The sequence below is a fragment of the Lolium rigidum genome, chromosome 5, assembly GCF_022539505.1.
Source record: "Lolium rigidum isolate FL_2022 chromosome 5, APGP_CSIRO_Lrig_0.1, whole genome shotgun sequence".
NCBI classification, from domain to species: Eukaryota; Viridiplantae; Streptophyta; class Magnoliopsida; order Poales; family Poaceae; genus Lolium; species Lolium rigidum.
Genome location: NC_061512.1, coordinates 198,279,519 through 198,302,059, shown reverse-complemented (window position 1 = coordinate 198,302,059; position 22,541 = coordinate 198,279,519). Strand labels below are relative to the sequence as shown.

Here is a 22,541-nt window from a genome sequence, read left to right as displayed (position 1 = left end):
ACGTTGGGGCCAAACATGTCCAGCAAAAATTCTGGCCAGCGCGTGTATTTTCCACGAACAATCGCTCTTGACCGGACAAGTGGCCGGATCGTCCGTTTTCATGTCCAACGTGAGTTAGCAATCGGCCCCAAACATGTTCTTGAGCAAGGGCCGAACTGTCCGACAGTGAAAACTCAAAGCCGTTGTCGTGTGTGCCGGCACCCACCAACTACTTACAAGTTTTGTATGCATGCAGGACCTACATGTATGAATCCGTACATATGTGATTGGGTTGTACAGCTTTCTACAGGGCTAACTTGCAAATTATTTATTTATTAACTAGGCGTAAAATATCATCGTGACTTTAATCATGAAAGGGTATCGTACGATCCTCGCCGTTGTTATGTTTCAGTTTGAATTAGTTTTGCGGGAAGTGGGTATGGAAGCACGTACATCGCAAATCTGACTTGTGACAGACAAGAATGTATTTCTTCGTACGTGGAAATGGTAAGCCAATGTGTTTTACGTACGTACACAGCTGAAAACTATCAGTAACATAAAGAGAAGGACTGGGTAAAACGACCAACGACTTGGAATTGAATTGACGGAAATAAGAATTGTGGCAACTTGCCAATGTCAAAACTCAAAACCCGTCAAAACCACATGTACGCAATACAGATTCGTCAGATACCAACAAACTTTGCTCAAATATACTCCCTCCGTTCTCTTTTAATTGACTCAAATTTAGTACAAAGTTGTACTAAATCTGAGTCAATTAAAAAAGACCGGAGGAAGTATTGAATAGTCTCGCCAGATTAATCGCTGACCGATCGAAACAGAGTCCTCTGGGATTAAAAATTACCATCATATTCCACGCAAGTTTGCTGCTTCAATTTTTTTTTTTTTTTTGAGAACTTGCTGCTTCAAATTATCAAACGATCGATCAGCATGTATCCGTTCATTAGTGACTCACCTACCTTCGCGCGGTGGCGGTCAGCTTCAGCCGCTGTTATGCATGCACTTGAGCCTCCACTTGTACACATGACACATGCTGATCCTAGATGCGCCTTGAACTCCCAGTTGAGCATACTGATTCAGCACTTGGTACTAGGAAATTAAAGAAGCGGTTCACTGAATCTAGACAGATAAATACTGATTATGAACTAAAAAAACGTTGACCAACGGGGGAATGATCCCTCCCTTGGCTATACGTTGTTAGGTAGAAATGAGACTCTCCCCGCGGATGGACCCTAGAATGATAACCCGATTAAAGTTCGTCCCTCCCACGAAATTACCGCGTGATGGAGATTCGAACCTGGGTGAGCTGGCTGCGCACTCGCTTGAACTAAAAAAAAAACGTTGACCAACGGGGGAATGATCCCTCTCTTGGCTATACGTTGTTAGGTAGAAATGAGACTCTCCCCTCGGATGGACGCTAGGATAATAACCCGATTAAAGTTCGTCCCTCCCGCGAAATTACCGTGTGATGGGGTTTCGAACCTGTGTGGGCTGGCTGCGCACTCGCTTGCCTTGCCACTGAGCTGGAACTCAGTTCTCAATACTGATTATGAACTAGCAGTACCAAGGTGCCACTCGTTGCATCACGGACAATGCCACTACCAGGTACAACGATGCGGATACGATTCGGAGCTAGCTGCATACATGCAAGGTTGCTTGATTCCTGAACAGATGTGTGGGGCGGCTTTAGATTCACGGGTACCGCGCGAGATTCGGACCAGCATTCTCATTATTCTGTATAGTGACTCATTTGATGCATTATGGCTGACCTCTTTTGATGTTTCAGAGTTTTTGTAGGTTGCAGGTATATAATGATCTGGCTTGTGGTGTAGCCAAGGTGTGGTATTTTCATTTCACATGTGTGCACATTAGTGTGCAGGTGGAGATTCACTCCGAAATTTTGTACATTCCCCAATCGAGCAATATTTATTTCATAAATAAATAAAAACCTAATGTTGATATTCATTCATTCACATAGTGTATGGATTGTAGAAGGATAGAGAGGGATGAGAGATTGCGGAATATGTTGGATGTATTATTGAGCCTCATGGGCGAGTATATATAGGCGTACAGGGATCATCTTGGAGTGCAAGACAAGACACAAGATCTATCTCTATCCTAGACTACCTAAACTGTACGTATACCAAATATATCTCTAACACTCCCCGCAGTCGTAGCGGTAGTGACGTGAACAACAGTAGCGTCGCGGACGGTCGGACCGGAGATAAACCGAAGTGGACCCCGGAAGGCCGACACTCCCCGCGAGTCACAGCGGGAGCGTCGTGGACGGAGTTGCGTCGCGGATGCTTGGACTGTAGAGGAAGCTGGGGAGGCGCAGGCGAGGTGGTAGCCCTGTATGCCGATGTCGAGGTAGCCGAGAGCGTGGGTGCTGCAACCTTGGTCGAGGGAGCCGCGCGAGGGATTGCCGTGGTCGATGTCGTGGGCGGGTGCCGGTGTCGATGTAGCCGCAAGCGCGTAGTGCGCGAGGAGAGTGACGGAGACGCGTCGAGGCGGTCGTGGAGGTTGTCGATGCCGAAGTCGATGCAGTCCGAGCCGTCGAGGACGAGGTGCGGCCCTAGTTTTGCCGGAACCGGGCGCATGTCGGGGACGAAGGCATACTTCGGTTTTGCCGTAACCGAGTACACATAGAAGAAGTCGGTGACGCGGTCGAGGCAGTCGTAGAGGCGATGCCGAAGAAGACGTTGTCGAAGCCGATGAAGACGAGACGTCCGGCGCGAGTTTGCCAGACTCGGGAACGTGTCGGGGACGAAGGCACTTCCGGTGTTGCCAGTACCGGGCATGCGAGGGGCAGGGACCATCATGAACTTGTCGCCATGTCAAAGGGACTAGCAGAGGAGGCCTCCGGAAGCATCGCGGTCGCAGATCGACGGAGAGATGCCGACGCTGCCCGCGGTTCTCGGAGTAGAGTAGCAGGTGGTGTAGACGGGGACAAGGCGATGACACGGGCGACGAAGTCGAAACGGTTGGAGACGTAGAAGGCGGCTAACCTAGCGGTGACCAGCGGTGGTCATGCTGGACGCCTAGACGGGCGTTGCGGTGGTCGGCGAGCCCAGCGCGACCTGAAGTGGTTGGCGAGCCCAGCGGCGACCTGGGGTGGGGGCGCGGCGGCGGTACACGAAGTAGGCGAGGAAGACCCGGCGGCGTGACGAAGACCATGCGCGGACGGAGGCGACCCGCGCCGAAGGGGCGGCGCTGTGGTGGCCTCGGACGTCGATGCGCGGGGGACGGCGAAGGTGACCGCGTGCGGCGACGCCACGGCCTGAGGGGCCGGCGTAGCTGCAGGGTGCAAGTCGGTGCAGCGGCGGGATGCCACCAGCGACGTACGCGCCTCAGAAGGCGCGTCGTTGGCTAGCAGCGTGGACCAAAGGCGGTGGCGCTGCGACCCGAAGGGGCGACGCAGCGGCAACCCGATGCTCGATCGGTGGTAGGCGCGTGCTCGGGGACGTGCTTGGCGTAGACGTGTGCGGGGTCGGTTGATAAGACCGACGGTGGCGCTACACGTGCCATGGCGTGGACGACGCGCCGCAGATCGGAGTCGTTGGCGACGTTGTCGGTGATGTCCTTGGCGATGACGGCGAAGACGAACCGGCGATGGAGACCGTGCAGGCGAAACAGCCTGCTGCGTCGCACGTAGGGGCGCCCCGTGTGCGGTGCGTGCGGCTGTGCCGTGCGGTTGATGGCCGGTGCAGGTCGATGCCGTTGTCGGAGTAGAGGCGCAAGAGGACGACGGCGATGGGCGACTCAATCCGATCTATGATCGGTAAAACCAGAAAGAAAACGCCGGTCGAGCGACCGGCGGCGCAAAAAGAAAACCAATCTGCGGATTGGAAAAAAAGACTCGAGGGCAGCGGATCAACAGATCGGCGGACGAACCCTCATACGGATTGCGCGGCCCCCGGAGTAGATCATGGAGATAGATCTCCCCGGGGGCAGCGCGGCGCGGAAACCTTGCGGCGGCTAGGTCAAGGAGCGTGCCGCTCTGATACCATGTAGAAGGATAGAGAGGGATGAGAGATTGCGGAATATGTTGGATGTATTATTGAGCCTCATGGGCGAGTATATATAGGCGTACAGGGATCATCTTGGAGTGCAAGACAAGACACAAGATCTATCTCTATCCTAGACTACCTAAACTGTACGTATACCAAATATATCTCTAACATGGATCACTTGAACAATCACTATTCACTAATGAAAAATTGTGAGGGGATGAGGATTCCTTCGAGCTTGACGGTTGCAACAACGAACTATGGGAGAGTGAGGTGGAGTTGGGTTGCAACAATGAAACCTGGAGAAGCAAGGCAGAGAGGGAAACTGCTGGCAGGATTGGTGCACAACGGAAGAACGAGTTCCTGACGTATCTAGGGTCCTGCACGGGCAGATAAGGGTCGGCGGAGGAAGAAGAGAGTGGTGTCGGTGATGGAGGTTCGAATGGAAACCACATGTACTCGCATGTACTCATGTTTGTCACACATTTCTAAAATATTATTTGATCAACATGTCAATAATTTTTGTTATTCCGTAGCAACGCACGGGCATTCTACTAGTGGTTGTAGCTTTGGATTTTTGGAAATGAGTAACATGACCGTCATCATTGAAGATGTGGAGACGTACGAGAACTTATATATAACTATTTATGTGACTGTTTCGCGAGCCACATATGCATGAAAGAGGATGGTATGGACCGAGCCCACCATGGCACCGTCGTCTTTTAAACATGCGGCCATTGCACCTCCATACCGCCGCCACCGGCCAGGCCGTCTTCTTCTGGCACCCGCCCCGACCTCCCTCTAATCCCCTTTCATCTTCAGTGAACCCCAACACCTGACCCTCCCCCCTAGGCCCTAGCTAAGGCAGTGTTTGGTTGCACAGAATTCAACTCTGAATTCAATTGGCAATGGAAAACCAAATCAACGATTTCAATGGAATACCATAAAACCTGTTTGGATGCGCATGGTATTCGTTTGCAGAATCAAAAGACCAATGGAATTCTAAAACCTGTTTGGATGCACATTGTGTGGAATTGAATGTTTTTTTAACTTTGAACAATATAAACATTTGTAATATGAATGAAATATACACATATATATTAGAATGATATTTATTTTTCACATAATAACATATAAAAAGACCCGGGCGGCGGGAGGTGGCCCGGCAGCGAGTGGCGGCGGGCGGTGGCGGCAGGCGTCGGCGGGTGGCGGTGGGTGGCAGGCGGCGGCGGGTGGCGGGTGGCCCAGCGGCTACGGGCGGCGGCGAGCGGTGGTGGGTGGCGACGGGCGACGGCGGTGGTGGGTGGCGGCGGGCGGCGAGCGATGGTGGGTGGCGGCGGCGGGTGGCGGCGGGTGGCGGGTGGCCCGGTGGCGGCGGCGGCGGGAGGTGGCGGGTGGCGGCGGGTGGCCCAACGGCGGCGGCGGCGGCGAGCGGTGGTGGGTGGCGGCGGGCGACGTCGGTGGGCGGCGGCGGGTGGCGGCGGGCGGCGGGCGGTGGTGGGTGGCCCAGCGGCGGCGGGCAGCGGGAGGTGGCGGGTGGCGGCGGGCGGCGGGCGGTGGCGGGTGGCGGCGGGTGGCCCGAGCCAATTCCGAGCCAATTCAGAGGTCTGGACCTCTGAATTGGCGGGGCAGAAAATTACACTAGCGGGGCTGGACCTCGGAATTGGCCTCCGAATTCCACGGCCCAATTCCAAGCGCAACCAAACAACCGAATTGGCCTTTTTGGACCTCAATTCCAATTCCGAGCTCCAATTCCGTGCAACCAAACACTGCCTAAGTGTATTCCTCAGCTTCACATGCGCAGCTGCGATAGCCGCTTCGTTACCGGGTATGGTGGGGCATTTTCCTTGCCTTCATCGTCGATGCCATCATTGTCGTCAAGTCACAGCCAAGTTCTAACACCGTCTCTAGCATGTTGTCGCCGCTAGCACCTCGTCTTCCACTTCTCCGTTCGCCGCCGCTGGTAATGGGCCTGGCCCAAACACTGTTCAAGGATAGGATTTCTCGAGGAGCAGAGGCTTGCCCAGCCAACCCCACTCCAACGCGCGAGAAACGACCCATTCGGCCCGTTGTAGCTCGTTCTTTGGCAAGTACGTTCGTTGCCAACGCGAAAGGAGACCACGACGCCGCCAGTACTCTCTCTCTCTCTGCTTCGCTACCTCCGCCACCACACCCACGTACGCAGCAGTGGAGACAAGACCAGCAGAGTACAAACAACCGTGAGTCCTTAAGCCGCCGAAGCAACCGTGCGGCGGCGCAAGCACCAACAGGGTACTGACAAAGAGACGATGTCCTCGAAACGCAACCATCTGCTCTCCTGCAGCATCTTCCTAGCGGCCAACACGTCGCCGTCGTCCTTGCAGCGCCGTCTATACGCCGGCATTGCGCCGGCTGGCCGGACGTCCGTCCATGTCCGGTAAGCAGGGCCACCGGCCGCTCTGTCGTTCAGAAACGAGTAAGTGTCAATGGCTCATATGCCACGGCGATCTGTCAGAAGCCCAGTGAGGCAATGACCATTCCAGCTGCGACTTCTTCTCCTCTGACCTGACAGCGAACGCATCCCCTGTTCCCAGAGATCCACAGCCAACACATTCCCTGTTTCCTGAGATCCACATCAAGCACATTGATGCCGTGGTCGCCGCTGCACTGACAGAACCAACCATGATGTTGGCACATGATGAGCAAATGCCCTCTGTTCATAAACAGCTTGAAGCCGCGTGCGTACTTGCGTGTGATTAACCTGCAGCTCCGACGCTGTAATGTTTCCAGAGACCGTCGTACGTACTTGCTCAGGAACCGGATCATGGAGTTCAGAAAGTACTGCTGTAATCTTTCTTGATCATGTAAATATATGTATGTATATATTAGCTCCTTATTCTTACTGCCATGGTCCATGGATCCACGGAACAAATCAAACAATCTCTCTTCCTTACTCTCTAGATAATACCAAGGGAAGGAAAAAAAACAATGTGTAAATAATTCTTAGTCCTCACTACTAGCACTGCAACGATTCTGTGTTATCTTCTTGCCCTGTCTGTCTGTCTGTCCTCATGCTTCTGTTCTCTGCCTGCTTCTCCTTTTGATTCTCCTATTGACAAAATTCTCCAACCAGATTGGAGGAAATCAATTAATGATGATGGGTGCGATCACAAGTCCAGCTCGAACTGGAACGCTGGCGACGCGTAGGCGGACAGGTCCCCGAAGAAGAGGCCGTCCACGTCGGTGTAGCCCACGCCGTCGTCGCACCCGAAGAAGGTCTGTATGTCCTCCGGGAAGCTGCACTGCGGCGAGGCGCTCTCGTCCTTGGCCACCTGCGGCGGCGGCCGCGGCGGCGTGGACATGGACGAGGAGGACGTGGTCGTGCTGCTCTCCGCGGCCGACGTGCGCTCTATCATCTCCTTGAACTTGGGGGACTGCAGCAGCAGGCTCAGCGCAGACGTGGTCGGGGTGTGGCCGAGCGTCGATGCCATCGCCGGCAGCGCGAACTGCGCGGCTGCTGCCGCTGCAGCCGCCATGCCGTCTTCCATGCACTGGTGGAGCTCAGGCGGGAACACCATGCCATCCAGGTCGGTCGGCGGCAGCTCCTGCGCCGCAGTTAGGCTGGCCAGCATCGGGTGTGGGTTCCGGCCGGCGATCGCCGCGTCGACGCCGCCGCCAGGGCGGAGCCACTTGATGTACCGGCTGAGGTCGAAGTTGGTCACGGCGTTGAGGCCACGGTACTCGATCGCCGCCATGTCGTACGCCATCGCCGCCTCCTCCTGCGTCGCTGCGGTCACAACAGCACGTTTAGTAATATAATTAAGCAACAATGAAGACAAACGGTCGCTTAAACGACACAGTTTTTCGTTGAAAGATGATATAACTGTTCATGCCGTGCCTCACTGATGCCTCCATCACTATCATTACTTGGTGCAAGTGCAACTGCATCTGTGTGTGTTTGTGAGGAAGGACAGAAAATCAGGAAGACGTCCAATCGTGCCTGCTTTCGTTCTATCGTCGTGTCAACCGTGCTAATCCTTGGGTTAATGGTGCGTAGCCTTGAACTGGTGCAGTATGGGAGACTGTTGGAAGTTAGTGCTGTTTGGCATCTAATCCCCAACTAACTAGAATTGTAATTGCTGAGAGGAATGGTACGAAGGACCTCAGTTACTACCATTGCTAGCTCGACCACTTGGGTCCAGATCATCCTCATAATTCATTGAGAAGTTCACTATGCAGATTCAAACTGTGGGGAGACATCGATCGACAACCCAGAATTTTACTGAACTTTCATGGCCATGTACCAGGGCCTTGATTCCGTGCAGGTGTTGCGATTTTGCCAATTCCAAGATCGCATTTGGAGATAGCATTTCACACGATATTCACATGGAACTTGTGGGTTACAAAAGGCAAACACGCCTCAGCTCCTTGCACCAGCAGCCTCTTTGGTAGGCCGGCACAGAGGGCGTACGTACTCTGATAGGGAATTCGGAATTGACTCCCGAGAGAAAACTGCACTCTACAGCAGTATAGTCTACTGATTAGCAGCCGTGAAAGACAGGCCTAGCAGCCATTTCAATCGCCTGGTGCACGAGTTTATCCCGTCAAACATGTGATTGGACTAATGTAACTGCAGTTTTTCTATGGTTGATCTTGTTGCACTTGGTTGCTGGTTTGTTTTGTTCTGCTATCATTTTCCCTCATGGTTGATCATATAATAAGTTGGAAGTACTTCACAAGTTCAGGCGGTGGGTAGAGAAGAGAGGACTAGCAGAAGAGGATTAATCAAGTTCTGATCCGGTACTAGTATTTTTCGGCTTTGATAAAAATAATTTCATTAAAGAAATTTTAACATACCGTAAGTGCCCAGGTAGAGATACTTGTTGCCGAAAACACGCCCGATCCGAGCCTCCCATCTCCCGTTGTGATGATGCCTGCCGAGAATGAATTCATATATGTGAGTTTTTGTTTTGTTTCAAATCAGGTTCCTATTATGTGGTTTAAAATACAGTTTGTAGTGAAGAAAATTTGAATTATTCAAGAAGATTACCTAGCTACACCGCGGTACTTGGAGACTCCTCTTGAGAAACCACTGCTTTTCCTATGAATAATAAACCATGTGTAAGTCAAATATTTTTGGCGAATATGAGTTTGCTAAATATTGCTAGCTTAAAGTTCAGGAACATAAATTTTGTTCAAGTCTCATCATGGATTTTCTGACATAAAAAAACTCAAAGGAGTGTGATCTTTTAGAAACAGTTGTTTTGTTTGAGGATTACTCACCTCCTTAGGGACCCAATATACTCTTCCCTGGACTGCCCCTCCATTTCTTTCAACTCCTCTTCATACACGGATAGCTGCGGATGAATTAAGATACAACAGACGTTAAAAAATAGGCGCTGAAATGACAATAAGAATGTAGAAACATCGTCGAGTCTTGAAAAATGTGCAGCTAAACTTACTGCCGAGAAATAACATGCAAGAACCATCGAACCGTAACTGAACAACAGATAGCTGAAGTTTGTCCAAAACATAAACATCAACTTCTTATATTAAACCCACGCCCTACCGCAAAACGACGGTAGAATTTTTCTCTGCTGATGACAGTGACGGCAATAGACCGCACGATCAAGGGACTCTAATAATGTTCTTTTTCATTTTGTCCAGAAAGGAAGACGACTTGGGTTTTTTTTGGTAGTTGCTTCTAACTAGTAGCAGTTTCAGTACTGCTGGAGTAGAATGTGCAACGAGTAAATTTTGTGCGGTACAGTGTACAGCGGTACCCTACCGGGAAGTTGAGGATGGTGTCGGGTCCCCAGTACTTCAATGCCGCCAGGTCGTACGCCCGGGCCGCTGCCTCCTCCTCGTCATACGCTCCTGCAGCATCAACGATACCGGGAGGTGATTAGTTAGTCGGCTAAGTAATTCCTTCTGTTTTTTTTTTTTTGCGGGTTTGGAAGTGGCAATAATGGAGTAGAGCTAGATCAGCCCGGCCGGACGGACGTCCCATGCCAAGGCCGTGACTCGGGAGCCTCACCGAGGTAAACTGCATGCACCAACAAGAACAAACAGACAGGGGGAAATATTAGGAAAGCTGTGGGGTGATTAACTATCAGTCAATGGTGGACAAGGATAATTTTTTTGGGAGGGATTAATCACCTTGCTTGCCCTTCTTGTTCTGGGACTCGTTCCAGCTGTTCTTGTCCCACAGGTGCGCCTCGAACCGCCCCGTCCACCGGTGCCTGCGATCCAAGATTTACAGTGGTTAATTCGTTGCGGCTCAGCAGGGTTCGTCGGCGAAACCTAGATTGATTGATCGATCGATTGATTACCGTGTGACGCCGCGGTGGATGGAGCTGCGCTGGGAGGGGGACTCGCGCGGCACGCTCTTGCGCGTGCGCTTCTTGGGCTTCGCGCGCACGTCCGTCGCGGCGTCGGCGGCCGCGTTTGTGGTAACGGTGACCGCGGCGGCGGCGGCGGCGGAGTTCTTGCGGGGCTTGGCCATTGTGCTGCTCTGCGTCGGGGTGGGGAGGAGGAGGGAAGAGGTGTTGGGTGGCCAACTATGGTGGCAGGGGCGTTTTAAAGAAGCGCGGAGGGAGGTGGAGGTGGTGATGGGCGGCAGCGGAATTGGTTGGCGAATTTTGGAGCGCAGGGCAGCCGCCAAGTGAGCGCAGGGGAGGAAGAGAGAGATGGAGATTTATCTGCCGGCGCTCCGCTTGGCTTCTCCCTCTAGACCGTATAGACAGAAAGGGAAAATCTTGCTGCTGATCTGATTGGCCGTCGCAGAGCGGCCGCTTGTCGCTAGCTACTTCTGAGGGTCTGCTAGTGCAAGTGTTGCCCCAAAATCTCGGTGCTAGGAGCATCTCCAGCCGGCGTCCCCCAAAGCGTCCCCTAAAAGAATTTGGGCGCGCCGGATCAAAAAAACGTTCCAGCCGCGTCCCCCAAAGTCCATTTTTGTCCGGCGCGTCCCGATATGGTGTCCGGCGCCCCGAGCTCGTCCCCGTCCCACAGGGGACGCACCGGGCACGCCGGACACAACGAAAAGCGAGGCGGGGAGTGGCGGGGCCGACCCGTCAGCGACACAGTTAATGTTAACCTAACCGTCGCCTACCTCGCGACGGAAGTTATTCGCACGCAGTGACACACGGCGGCATCTTTGCCTTGATGGCGACGGAGGGGCAGGCGAGACGTCTCGTCGGTGTTGCACAGCCTCCACGCGTCGCCGGCGTAGCACGCCACCGCCCGTTCCCGCGCGATCTTCCCGCCTCTTCTCGTCTGTTCCCGCGCTTTCTTCCCGACGCCAGCGTCTATAAAAGGACTCCCGGCTCACCACACCCCGCCGGCAACAAACACAGCCCTCGTCGCTCCACCGTCGTCTCCTCCACCACCAGTGGCAATGGCGAACCGCCCCGGCGCTGGCCACTTCCCTCCACCGTCGTCTCCTCCACTTGCAGTCCCGGAAACGCAGGTCGACACCGACCCCTCAGCAGCGGCCCGGGAAGAGCGATGGCGTGCACACCGTCGGCCGGCGGCGGGAGGCAATGCAGCGACGAGTCCGCCAGCAGCGGGAGGCGGCGCAGGCGGCGGATCTAGCGGCGTTCTGCGCCCATGGCCCCATTGCTGGCGAGGCCGCGGCGGCAGCAGCGTGGCACGAGCAGCAGTGCGACACCGTTGCGGCGTCTGACGCCTCGACGGGACAAGAGGCGCGATGGTGCCGGTACCGGGAGGAGATAGAGCAGCGGTGGGCTGACGAGCGCCGGCGGCGGGAGTCGATCGAGCGCCAGCAGCAGCTGGCGGCGGAGGAGCGTCGACAGCGGGAGGCGGCGCTGGCGGCGATCTGGGGGAGGCGGGCGGACCAGTTGGCGGCGGAGGCCGACGTGTTGGCGGCGGCGATGATGGAGGCGCCAACAGATGTGGAGGACGATGCGCCAATGGAGGAGGAGGAGGCCGAGGCGGAGGAGACCGAGGTGGAGGACGACGACGACATCGAGTTCGAGTGGTCCGACGACGACGGGCCGCACCCGGACGAGACGGCCGATCGGCGGCCGCGCGCTCGTCGAGTCCTTCGAGTCGGAGAAGAAGCTCCAGGACGACGCCCGTGCCCGCGAAGAGGCGCAGATTCTACGCGCCGTCGAGCTCTCCCTCCAGGCGGCGCGGCAGGGGAGGATGGAGGAGGACGCGTGATGGCGTGTATTTCACACGTTCGTTGGAAACCCCAAGAGGAAGGTATGATGCGCACAGCAGCAAATTTTCCCTCAGAAAGAAACCAAGGTTTATCGAACCAGGAGGAGCCAAGAAGCACGTTGAAGGTTGATGGCGGCGGGATGTAGTGCGGCGCAACACCAGAGATTCCGGCGCCAACGTGAAACCTGCACAACACAACCAAAGTACTTTGCCCCAACGAAACAGTGAGGTTGTCAATCTCACCGGCTTGCTGTAACAAAGGATTAACCGTATTGTGTGGAAGATGATTGTTTGCGAGAGAAAACAGTAAAAACAAGTATTGCGAGCAGATTTGTATTTCAGTATTAAAGAATGGACCGGGGTCCACAGTTCACTAGAGGTGTCTCTCCCATAAGATAAAAGCATGTTGGGTGAACAAATTACAGTCGGGCAATTGACAAATAGAGAGGGCATAACACATACATGTCATGATAAGTATAGTGAGATTTAATTGGGCATTACGACAAAGTACATAGACCGCCATCCAACTGCATCTATGCCTAAAAATTCCACCTTCAGGTTATCGTCCGAACCCCTCCGAGTATTAAGTTGCTAACAACGGACAATTGCATTAAGTATGGTGCGTAATGTAATCAACAACTACATCCTCGAACATAGCGCCAATGTTTTATCCCTAGTGGCAACAAGACAACACAACCTTAGAACTTTTCGTCACTCGTCCCAGGTGTCAATGCGGGCATGAACCCACTATCGAGCATAAATACTCCCTCTTGGAGTTAAGAGCAAAAACTTGGCCGAGCCTCTACTAATAACGGAGAGCATGCAAGATCATAAACAACACATATGTAATAACTTGATAATTAACATAACATGGTATTCTCTATCCATCGGATCCCGACAAACACAACATAGAGTATTACGGATAGATGATCTTGATCATGTTAGGCAGCTCACAAGATCCAACAATGAAGCACAATGAGGAGAAGACAACCATCTAGCTACTGCTATGGACCCATAGTCCAGGGGTGAACTACTCACTCATCACTCCGGAGGCGACCATGGCGGTGTAGAGTCCTCCGGGAGATGAATCCCCTCTCCGGCAGGGTGCCGGAGGAGATCTCCGGAATCCCCCGAGATGGGATTGGCGGCGGCGGCGTCTCCGGGAAGGTTTTCCGTATCGTCGTTTTTCGCCTCGGGGGTTTCGCGACGGAGGCTTTAAGTAGGCGGAAGGGCGAGTCGGAGGGCCGACGAGGGGCCCACACCATAGGGCGGCGCGGGCCCCCTCCGGCCGCGCGGCCCTATGGTGGCGGCGCCTCGTCGCCCCACTTCGTATCCCTTTCGGTCTTCTGGAAGGTTCGTGGCAAAATAGGACCCTGGGTCTTGATTTCGTCCAATTCCGAGAATATTTCGTTATTAGGATTTCTGAAACCAAAAACAGCAGAAAACAAGAACTGGCTCTTCGGCATCTTGTTAATAGGTTAGTTCCAGAAAATGCACGAATATGACATAAAGTGTGCATAAAACATGTAGGTATCATCAATAATATGGCATGGAATATAAGAAATTATCGATACGTTGGAGACGTATCAGCATCCCCAAGCTTAGTTCTGCTCGTCCCGAGCGAGTAAAACGATAACAAAAGATAATTTCTGAAGTGACATGCCATCATAACCTTGATCATACTATTTGTAAACATATGTAATGAATGCAACGATCAAAACAATGGTAATGACATGAGTAAACAAGTGAATCATAAAGCAAAGACTTTTCATGAATAGTACTTCAAGACAAGCATCAATAAGTCTTGCATAAGAGTTAACTCATAAAGCAATAAATCAAAGTAAAGGTATTGAAGCAACACAAAGGAAGATTAAGTTTCAGCGGTTGCTTTCAACTTGTAACATGTAAATCTCATGGATAATTGTCAAAATAGAGTAGTATAACAAGTGCAATATGCAAGTATGTAGGAATCAATGCACAGTTCACACAAGTGTTTGCTTCTTGAGGTGGAGAGAGGTAGGTGAACTGACTCAACATAAAAGTAAAAAGAATGGTCCTTCAAAGAGGAAAGCATCGATTGCTATATTTGTGCTAGAGCTTTTATTTTGAAAACATGAAACAATTTTGTCAACGGTAGTAATAAAGCATATGAGTTATGAAAGTTATATCTTACAAGTTGCAAGCCTCATGCATAGTATACTAATAGTGCCCGCACCTTGTCCTAATTAGCTTGGACTACCGGATCTTTGCAATACACATGTTTTAACCAAGTGTCATAATGGGGTACCTCCATGCCGCCTGTACAAAGGTCTAAGGAGAAAGCTCGCATTTTGGATTTCTCGCTTTTGATTATTCTCAACTTAGACATCCATACCGGGACAACATGAACAACGAGATAATGGACTCCTCTTTAATGCATAAGCATGTGGCAACAATTATTATTCTCATATGAGATTGAGGATATATGTCCAAAACTGAAACTTCCACCATGAATCATGGCTTTAGTTAGCGGCCCAATGTTCTTCTCTAACAATATGTATGCTCCAACCATTAAGGTGGTAGATCTCTCTTACTTCGGACAAGACGGACATGCATAGCAACTCACATGATATTCAACAAAGAATAGTTGATGGCGTCCCCGAAGCATGGTTATCGCACAACAAGCAACTTAATAAGAGATAAAGTGCATAAGTACATATTCAATACCACAATAGTTTTAAAGCTATTTGTCCCATGAGCTATATATTGCAAAGGTGAATGATGGAATTTTAAAGGTATCACTCAAGCAATTTACTTTGGAATGGCGGATAAATACCATGTAGTAGGTAGGTATGGTGGACACAAATGGCATAGTGGTTGGCTCAAGGATTTTGGATGCATGAGAAGTATTCCCTCTCGATACAAGGTTTAGGCTAGCAAGGTTATTTGAAACAAACACAAGGATGAACGGTGCAGCAAAACTCACATAAAAGACATATTGTAAACATTATAAGACTCTACACCGTCTTCCTTGTTGTTCAAAACTCAATACTAGATATTATCTAGACTCTAGAGAAATCAAATATGCAAACCAAATTAGCAAGCTCTAAGTGTTTCTTCATTAATGGGTGCAAAGTATATGATGCAAGAGCTTAAACATGAGCACAACAATTGCCAAGTATCAAATTATCCAAGACATTTTTAGAGTTACTACATGTAGTATTTTCCAATTCCAACCATATAACAATTTAACGAAGAAGAAACTTCGCCATGAATACTATGAGTAGAGCCTAAGGACATACTTGTCCATATGCTACAGCGGAGCGTGTCTCTCTCCCATAAAGTGAATGCTAGGATCCATTTTATTCAAAAAAAAAACAAAAACAAAAACAAACCGACGCTCCAAGCAAAGTGCATAAGATGTGACGGAATAAAAATATAGTTTCAGGGGAGGAACCTGATAATGTTGTCGATGAAGAAGGGGATGCCTTGGGCATCCCCAAGCTTAGACGCTTGAGTCTTCTTAGAATATGCAGGGGTGAACCACCGGGGCATCCACAAGCTTAGAGCTTTCACTCTCCTTGATCATATTGCATCATACTCCTCTCTTGATCCTTGAAAACTTCCTCCACACCAAACTCGAAATAACTCATTAGAGGGTTAGTGCACAATAAAAATTAACATGTTCAGAGGTGACACAATCATTCTTAACACTTCTGGACATTGCATAAAGCTACTGGACATTAATGGATCAAAGAAATTCATCCAACATAGCAAAAGAGGCAATGCAAAATAAAAGGCAGAATCTGTCAAAACAGAACAGTCCGTAAATATGGATTTTATTAGGCCACCAGACTTGCTCAAATGAAAATGCCCAAATTGAATGAAAGTTGCGTACATATCTGAGGATCACTCACGTAAATTGGCTTAATTTTCTGAGCTACCTACAGGGAGGTAGACCCAGATTCGTGACAGCAAAGAAATCTGGAACTGCGCAGTAATCCAAATCTAGTACTTACTTTACTATCAAAGACTTTACTTGGCACAACAAAACATAAAACTAAGATAAGGAGAGGTTGCTACAGTAGTAAACAACTTCCAAGACTCAAATATAAAACAAAAATACTGTAGTAAAAACATGGGTTGTCTCCCATAAGCGCTTTTCTTTAACGCCTTTCAGCTAGGCGTAGAAAGTGTATATCAAGTAACATCAAGAGACGAAGCATCAACATCATAATTTGTTCTAATAATAGAATCATAAGGTAACTTTATTCTCTTTCTAGGGAAGTGTTCCATACCTTTCTTGAGAGGGAATTGATATTTAATATTACCTTCCTTCATATTAATAGTAGCACCAACGGTTCGAAGAAAAGGTCTTCCCAATATAATGAGGCAAGATGCATTGCATTCAATATCCAAGACAACAAAATCAACGGGGACAAGGTTATTGTTAACCATAATATGAACATTATCAACTCTCCCCAAAGGTTTCTTTTTAGCATTATCAGCGAGATTAACATCCAGATAACAGTTTTTCAATAGTGGCAAGTCAAGCATATCATAGACTTTTTTAGGCATAACAGAAATACTTGCACCAAGATCACATAAACCATTACAATCAAAATCTTTGACTCTCATTTTAATAATGGGCTCCCAACCATCCTCTAGCTTTCTAGGAATAGAAGTTTTAAGTTTTAGTTTCTCTTCTCTAGCTTTTATGAGAGCATTTGTAATATGTTTTGTGAAAGCCAAGTTTACAGCGCTAGCATTGGGACTCTTAGCAAGTTTTTGTAAGAACTTTATAACTTCAGAGATGTGGCAATCATCAAAATCTAAATCATTACAATCTAAAGCAATGGGATTATCATCCCCAAGGTTGGAAAAAATTTCAGCAGCTTTATCACAGAGCAGTTTCAGCAGTTTTAGCAGTTTCAGGTAATTTTGCGCGCTTTGCACTAGGAGTAGAAGCATTGCCAACACCAATTATTTTACCATTGATAGTAGGAGGTGCAGCAACATGTGAATCATTATCATTGCTAGTGGTGGTAATAGTCCAAACTTTAGCTACATTTTCCTCTTTAGCTAGTTTTTTATTTTCTTCTCTATCCCACCTAGCACGCAGTTCAGCCATTAATCTTATATTCTCATTAATTATAACTTGGATGGCATTTGCTGTAGTAACAATTTTATTTTCAATATCCCTATTAGGCATAACTTTCGATTTCAAAAGATCAACATCAGAGGCAAGACTATCAACTCTAGAAGCAAGAATATCAATTTTATTGAGCTTTTCCTCAACAGATTTGTTAAAGGCAGTTTGTGTACTAATAAATTCTTTAAGCATAGCTTCAAGTCCAGGGGGTGTATTCCTATTATTGTTGTAAGAATTCCCATAAGAATTAGCATAGCCGTTACCATTATTATAAGGATATGGCCTATAGTTGTTACTAGAATTGTTCCGATAAGCATTGTTGTTGAAATTATTATTTTTAATGAAGTTTACATCAACATGTTCTTCTTGGGCAACCAATGAAGCTAACGGAACATTATTAGGATCAACATTATTCCTATCATTCGCAAGCATAGACATAATAGCATCAACCTTATCATTCAAGGAAGAGGATTCTTCAACAGAATTTACCTTCTTACCTTGTGGAGCTCTTTCCGTGTGCCATTCAGAGTAATTAACCATCATATTATCAAGGAGCTTTGTTGCTTCACCAAGAGTGATGGACATAAAGGTACCTCCAGCAGCTGAATCCAATAAATTCCGCGAAGAAAAATTTAGTCCTGCATAGAAGGTTTGGATGATCATCCAAGTAGTCGAGTCCATGGGTTGGGCAATTTTTAACCAAAGATTTCATTCTTTCCCAAGCTTGAGCAACATGTTCATTATCCAATTGTTTAAAATTCATTATGCTACTCCTCAAAGATATAATTTTAGCAGGGGGATAATATCTACCAATAAAAGCATCCTTGCATTTAGTCCATGAATCAATACTATTCTTAGGCAGAGATAGCAACCAATCTTTAGCTCTTCCTCTTAATGAGAAAGGAAACAATTTTAATTTTATAATGTCACCATCTACATCTTTATATTTTTGCATTTCACACAATTCAACAAAATTATTGAGATGGGCAGCAGCATCATCAGAACTAATACCAGAAAATTGCTCTCGCATAACAAGATTCAGTAAAGAAGGTTTAATTTCAAAGAATTCTGCTGTAGTAGCAGGTGGAGCAATAGGTGTGCATAAGAAATCATTATTATTTGTGCTAGTGAAGTCACACAACTTAGTATTTTCAGGGGTAGCCATTTTAGCAGTAGTAAATAAAACTAGATAAAGTAAATGCAAGTAAACTAATTTTTTTGTGTTTTTGATATAGCAAACAAGACAGTAAATAAAGTAAAGCTAGCAACTAATTTTTTTTGTGTTTTGATATAATGCAGCAAACAAAGTAGTAAATAAAATAAAGCAAGACAAAAACAAAGTAAAGAGATTGGGAAGTGGAGACTCCCCTTGCAGCGTGTCTTGATCTCCCCGGCAACGGCGCCAGAGGAGGACGCGTGATGGCGTGTATTTCACACGTTCGTTGGGAACCCCAAGAGGAAGGTATGATGCGCACAGCAGCAAGTTTTCCCTCAGAAAGAAACCAAGGTTTATCGAACCAGGAGGAGCCAAGAAGCACGTTGAAGGTTGATGGCGGCGGGATGTAGTGCGGCGCAACACCGGAGATTCCGGCGCCAACGTGGAACCTGCACAACACAACCAAAGTACTTTGCCCCAACGAAACGAGTGAGGTTGTCAATCTCACCGGCTTGCTGTAACAAAGGATTAACCGTATTGTGTGGAAGATGATTGTTTGCAGAGAAAACGGTAAAAACAAGTATTGCAGCAGATTTGTATTTCAGTATTAAAGAATGGACCGGGGTCCACAGTTCACTGGAGGTGTCTCTCCCATAAGATAAAAGCATGTTGGGTGAACAAATTACAGTCGGGCAATTGACAAATAGAGAGGGCATAACAATGCACATACATGTCATGATAAGTATAGTGAGATTTAATTGGGCATTACGACAAAGTACATAGACCGCCATCCAACTGCATCTATGCCTAAAAAGTCCACCTTCAGGTTATCGTCCGAACCCCTTCCCGTATTAAGTTGCTAACAACAGACAATTGCATTAAGTATGGTGCGTAATGTAATCAACAACTACATCCTCGGACATAGCGCCAATGTTTTATCCCTAGTGGCAACAAGACAACACAACCTTAGAACTTTCGCCACTCGTCCCGGTGTCAATGCGGGCATGAACCCACTATCGAGCATAAATACTCCCTCTTGGAGTTAAGAGCAAAAACTTGGCCAGAGCCTCTACTAATAACGGAGAGCATGCAAGATCATAAACAACACATATGTAATAACTTGATAATTAACATAACATGGTATTCTCTATCCATCGGATCCCGACAAACACAACATAGAGTATTACGGATAGATGATCTTGATCATGTTAGGCAGCTCACAAGATCCAACAATGAAGCACAATGAGGAGAAGACAACCATCTAGCTACTGCTATGGACCCATAGTCCAGGGGTGAACTACTCACTCATCACTCCGGAGGCGACCATGGCGGTGTAGAGTCCTCCGGGAGATGAATTCCCTCTCCGGCAGGGTACCGGAGGAGATCTCCAGAATCCCCCGAGATTGGATTGGCGGCGGCGGCGTCTCTGGAAGGTTTTCCGTATCGTCGTTTTTCGCCTCAGGGGTTTCGCGACGGAGGCTTTAAGTAGGCGGAAGGGCAGAGTCGGAGGGCTGACGAGGGGTCCACACCATAGGGCGGCGCGGGCCCCCCTCTGGCCGCGCGGCCCTATGGTGGCGGCGCCTCGTCGCCCCACTTCGTATCCCTTTCGGTCTTCTGGAAGGTTCGTGGCAAAATAGGACCCCGGGTCTTGATTTCGTCCAATTCCGAGAATATTTCGTTACTAGGATTTCTGAAACCAAAAACAGCGAGAACAGACAATCGGCTCTTCGGCATCTTGTTAATAGGTTAGTTCCAGAAAATGCACGGATATGACATAAAGTCTGCATAAAACATGTAGGTATCATCAATAATATGGCATGGAATATAAGAAATTATCGATACGTTGGAGACGTATCAACACGCGGCGGGAAAGGAGCCGTCGGGCCACCGCCAAACGCAAGGAGAGGAGGCGCGCGGGAGGAGCTGCGGCGTAGGGGAGGCGACGACGGGGCGAGGCCGTCGAACGCACCGCCGGGCGGTCAGTAGTCTAGGTTTAGAAGAAATCTAGCCGTTTTCATTCAAACTTTGTAATATATAATCAAAATTGAATGAAAACCTTTATTTTCGTGCACCAATATTCATTTGGAGGCGGCGTTTGGGGGACGCGGCTGGGGAGCGACGTCCCCCAAACGCGGCACGAACAAAACACGTCCCCCAAACGCTCAATCCGGCGCGGTTAGGGGGACGCTTTGGGGGACGCGGCTGGAGATGCTCTAAACTGGGTGTCATGCGCCATAGCAGCTATCATAATATGAGCTAAATTGGGTGCTAAATCTCGGTGCTAACTCCATAAATAGATGCCAAAAGTTTATCTAAATTTGAATGTATCTAAACACAATTTAATTTAGTGTATAGATATATCCGAATTTAAATAAATCTTTGTTGTTTATAGACGGAGGGAGTACAGTTAATTCTCATTTCTTGCGTACCTCCCCATAAACCAAGTAAATCGTAGCAGGAGCATCCTCTTGCAAAATTAGTTTTGCTAATTCTTCGATGGCGCCATAGATTATAGTAGTACTCCTTCTGATCACTTTTAATTGACTTGAATTTACTACAATTTTATACTAAATCTGAGTCAACTAAAAGGGACGAGAGGGAGTATCTTTTTAAGTATGAAAAAATAAGTTCCATGTTTTTTGCGCCCGATATACGAAATATTACACCTTGGTCAACATTTGTTACATCTGTCTGAACAAGTGGGCCCACAGGGTGCAAGAGAAAGTGAATCAAGAGATGTTCAACATGTCAAAAAAAATTCTTTTATTTCCTTGATTAGCTCATGCAAATCATTGCTAGACACATTATAGCCATAAAAATGTACTCCAAGCACTTAAGCAGGTGAACAAGATCCTGCGCGGATTTTGTGGGCGGGCAGGGCCGACGCTAGTGGTGGCCACTACCATGTCAACTGGTCCAGGGTGTGCCGCTCGCTGCGGTTCGGTGGCTTGGGGATCCCGGACCTTGCTCGCACTTCTATCAGCCTAAGGTTCCGCTGGCTGTGGAGGATGTGAACCGACCCCTGCGACCTTGGTGCGAGCTCGATATGCAGTTCTCCAAGTCAGAGCTAGATGTCTTTGCTGCTTCCACCTCCTTGGTGGTCGGCCACGGGACATTTTCCTGTTCTGGGAGGACAGATGGGTGGATGGTCGTTCGGTCAGAGAGATAGCGCTAGAAGTTTACGCGTTGATCCCCAAGCGCCGGAGGAGGCAACGCACGGTTCAGCAAGCACTGGTGGAGTGCATGTGGATCTCGGACATAGTTGGTGTGCCTAGTGCTTTGGCCCTCTGACAATATGTCCAGCTGTGGAGCAGACTCAGTGTTGTCCAACTATCAACGGAGTCGGACAAGATGATTTGGCGTTGGACGATGGATGCCCAGTATTCTTCACGATCCTGTTATGACACCCTCTTCCAGGGGGCGGTTATTTCTGGTTCGTGGGACTGGCTTGCATTGGCAGATGTTGGATGAGTGAGAGGCTTGCGCAGATGTTGGATGAGTGAGAGGCTTGCGCGTGGTGATCTTCCACATGCGGCGAGATGCCCACTCTACGACCAGTCTGAGGAGACTATGGCGCACATTCTCATCGGATGTTCCTTCTCTAGGACTATCTGGTACGAGGTCCTATTGTGGGTTCGATCCACCTCAGGGCTACCCACGGTTGAGGGTGACTTCACAGAGTGGTGATCGAGTGGTGGTCGCTGGTGGTGCGGACTGCCTCTCGCCAACTACGCAAGGGAACCTCATCTCTGATCATGCTCACGGCATGGGGGATATGGAAGCATAGGAACGCTGCAATCTTCGACAATGCGTGACCATCTGTGGCTTCCTATTCAACGACATCAGGACTGAGGCGCAGCAGTGGGCGGACGCGGGGGCCCAGGATCTTTGTCAACTACTCCCTTAGATTAGTTTTTCTTGGTTGAGTTGTATGGCGTGGTGTTGGTTCTTTCTTGGACTTTACATATAACCTGCATCGAAGCGCAAGGCTTTTGCGTTTTCGCGAAAATAAAAATGTACTCCCTCCGTCTCATGAAAGTTGTCTTGATTTTTCTAAATTTAGATGTATCTAGTTACTACTTAC

At 48.9% G+C, this 22,541-nt stretch overlaps 1 protein-coding gene across 1 annotated transcript; it reads right to left on the bottom strand.

The window, feature by feature from the left end:
• Nucleotides 1-6,848: 6,848 nt before the first annotated feature.
• On the bottom strand, nt 6,849-10,681 carry LOC124652582 (AP2-like ethylene-responsive transcription factor At1g16060). Its single transcript, XM_047191618.1, has 8 exons — nt 10,319-10,681; nt 10,146-10,228; nt 10,024-10,032; nt 9,775-9,863; nt 9,270-9,343; nt 9,037-9,087; nt 8,844-8,920; nt 6,849-7,773 (listed from the first exon to the last, which is right to left on the bottom strand). The coding sequence occupies exons 1-8, from the start codon at nt 10,489-10,491 to the stop codon at nt 7,154-7,156; spliced, it is 1,176 nt and encodes a 391-aa protein (XP_047047574.1). The 5' UTR covers nt 10,492-10,681; the 3' UTR covers nt 6,849-7,153.
• Nucleotides 10,682-22,541: the final 11,860 nt, after the last annotated feature.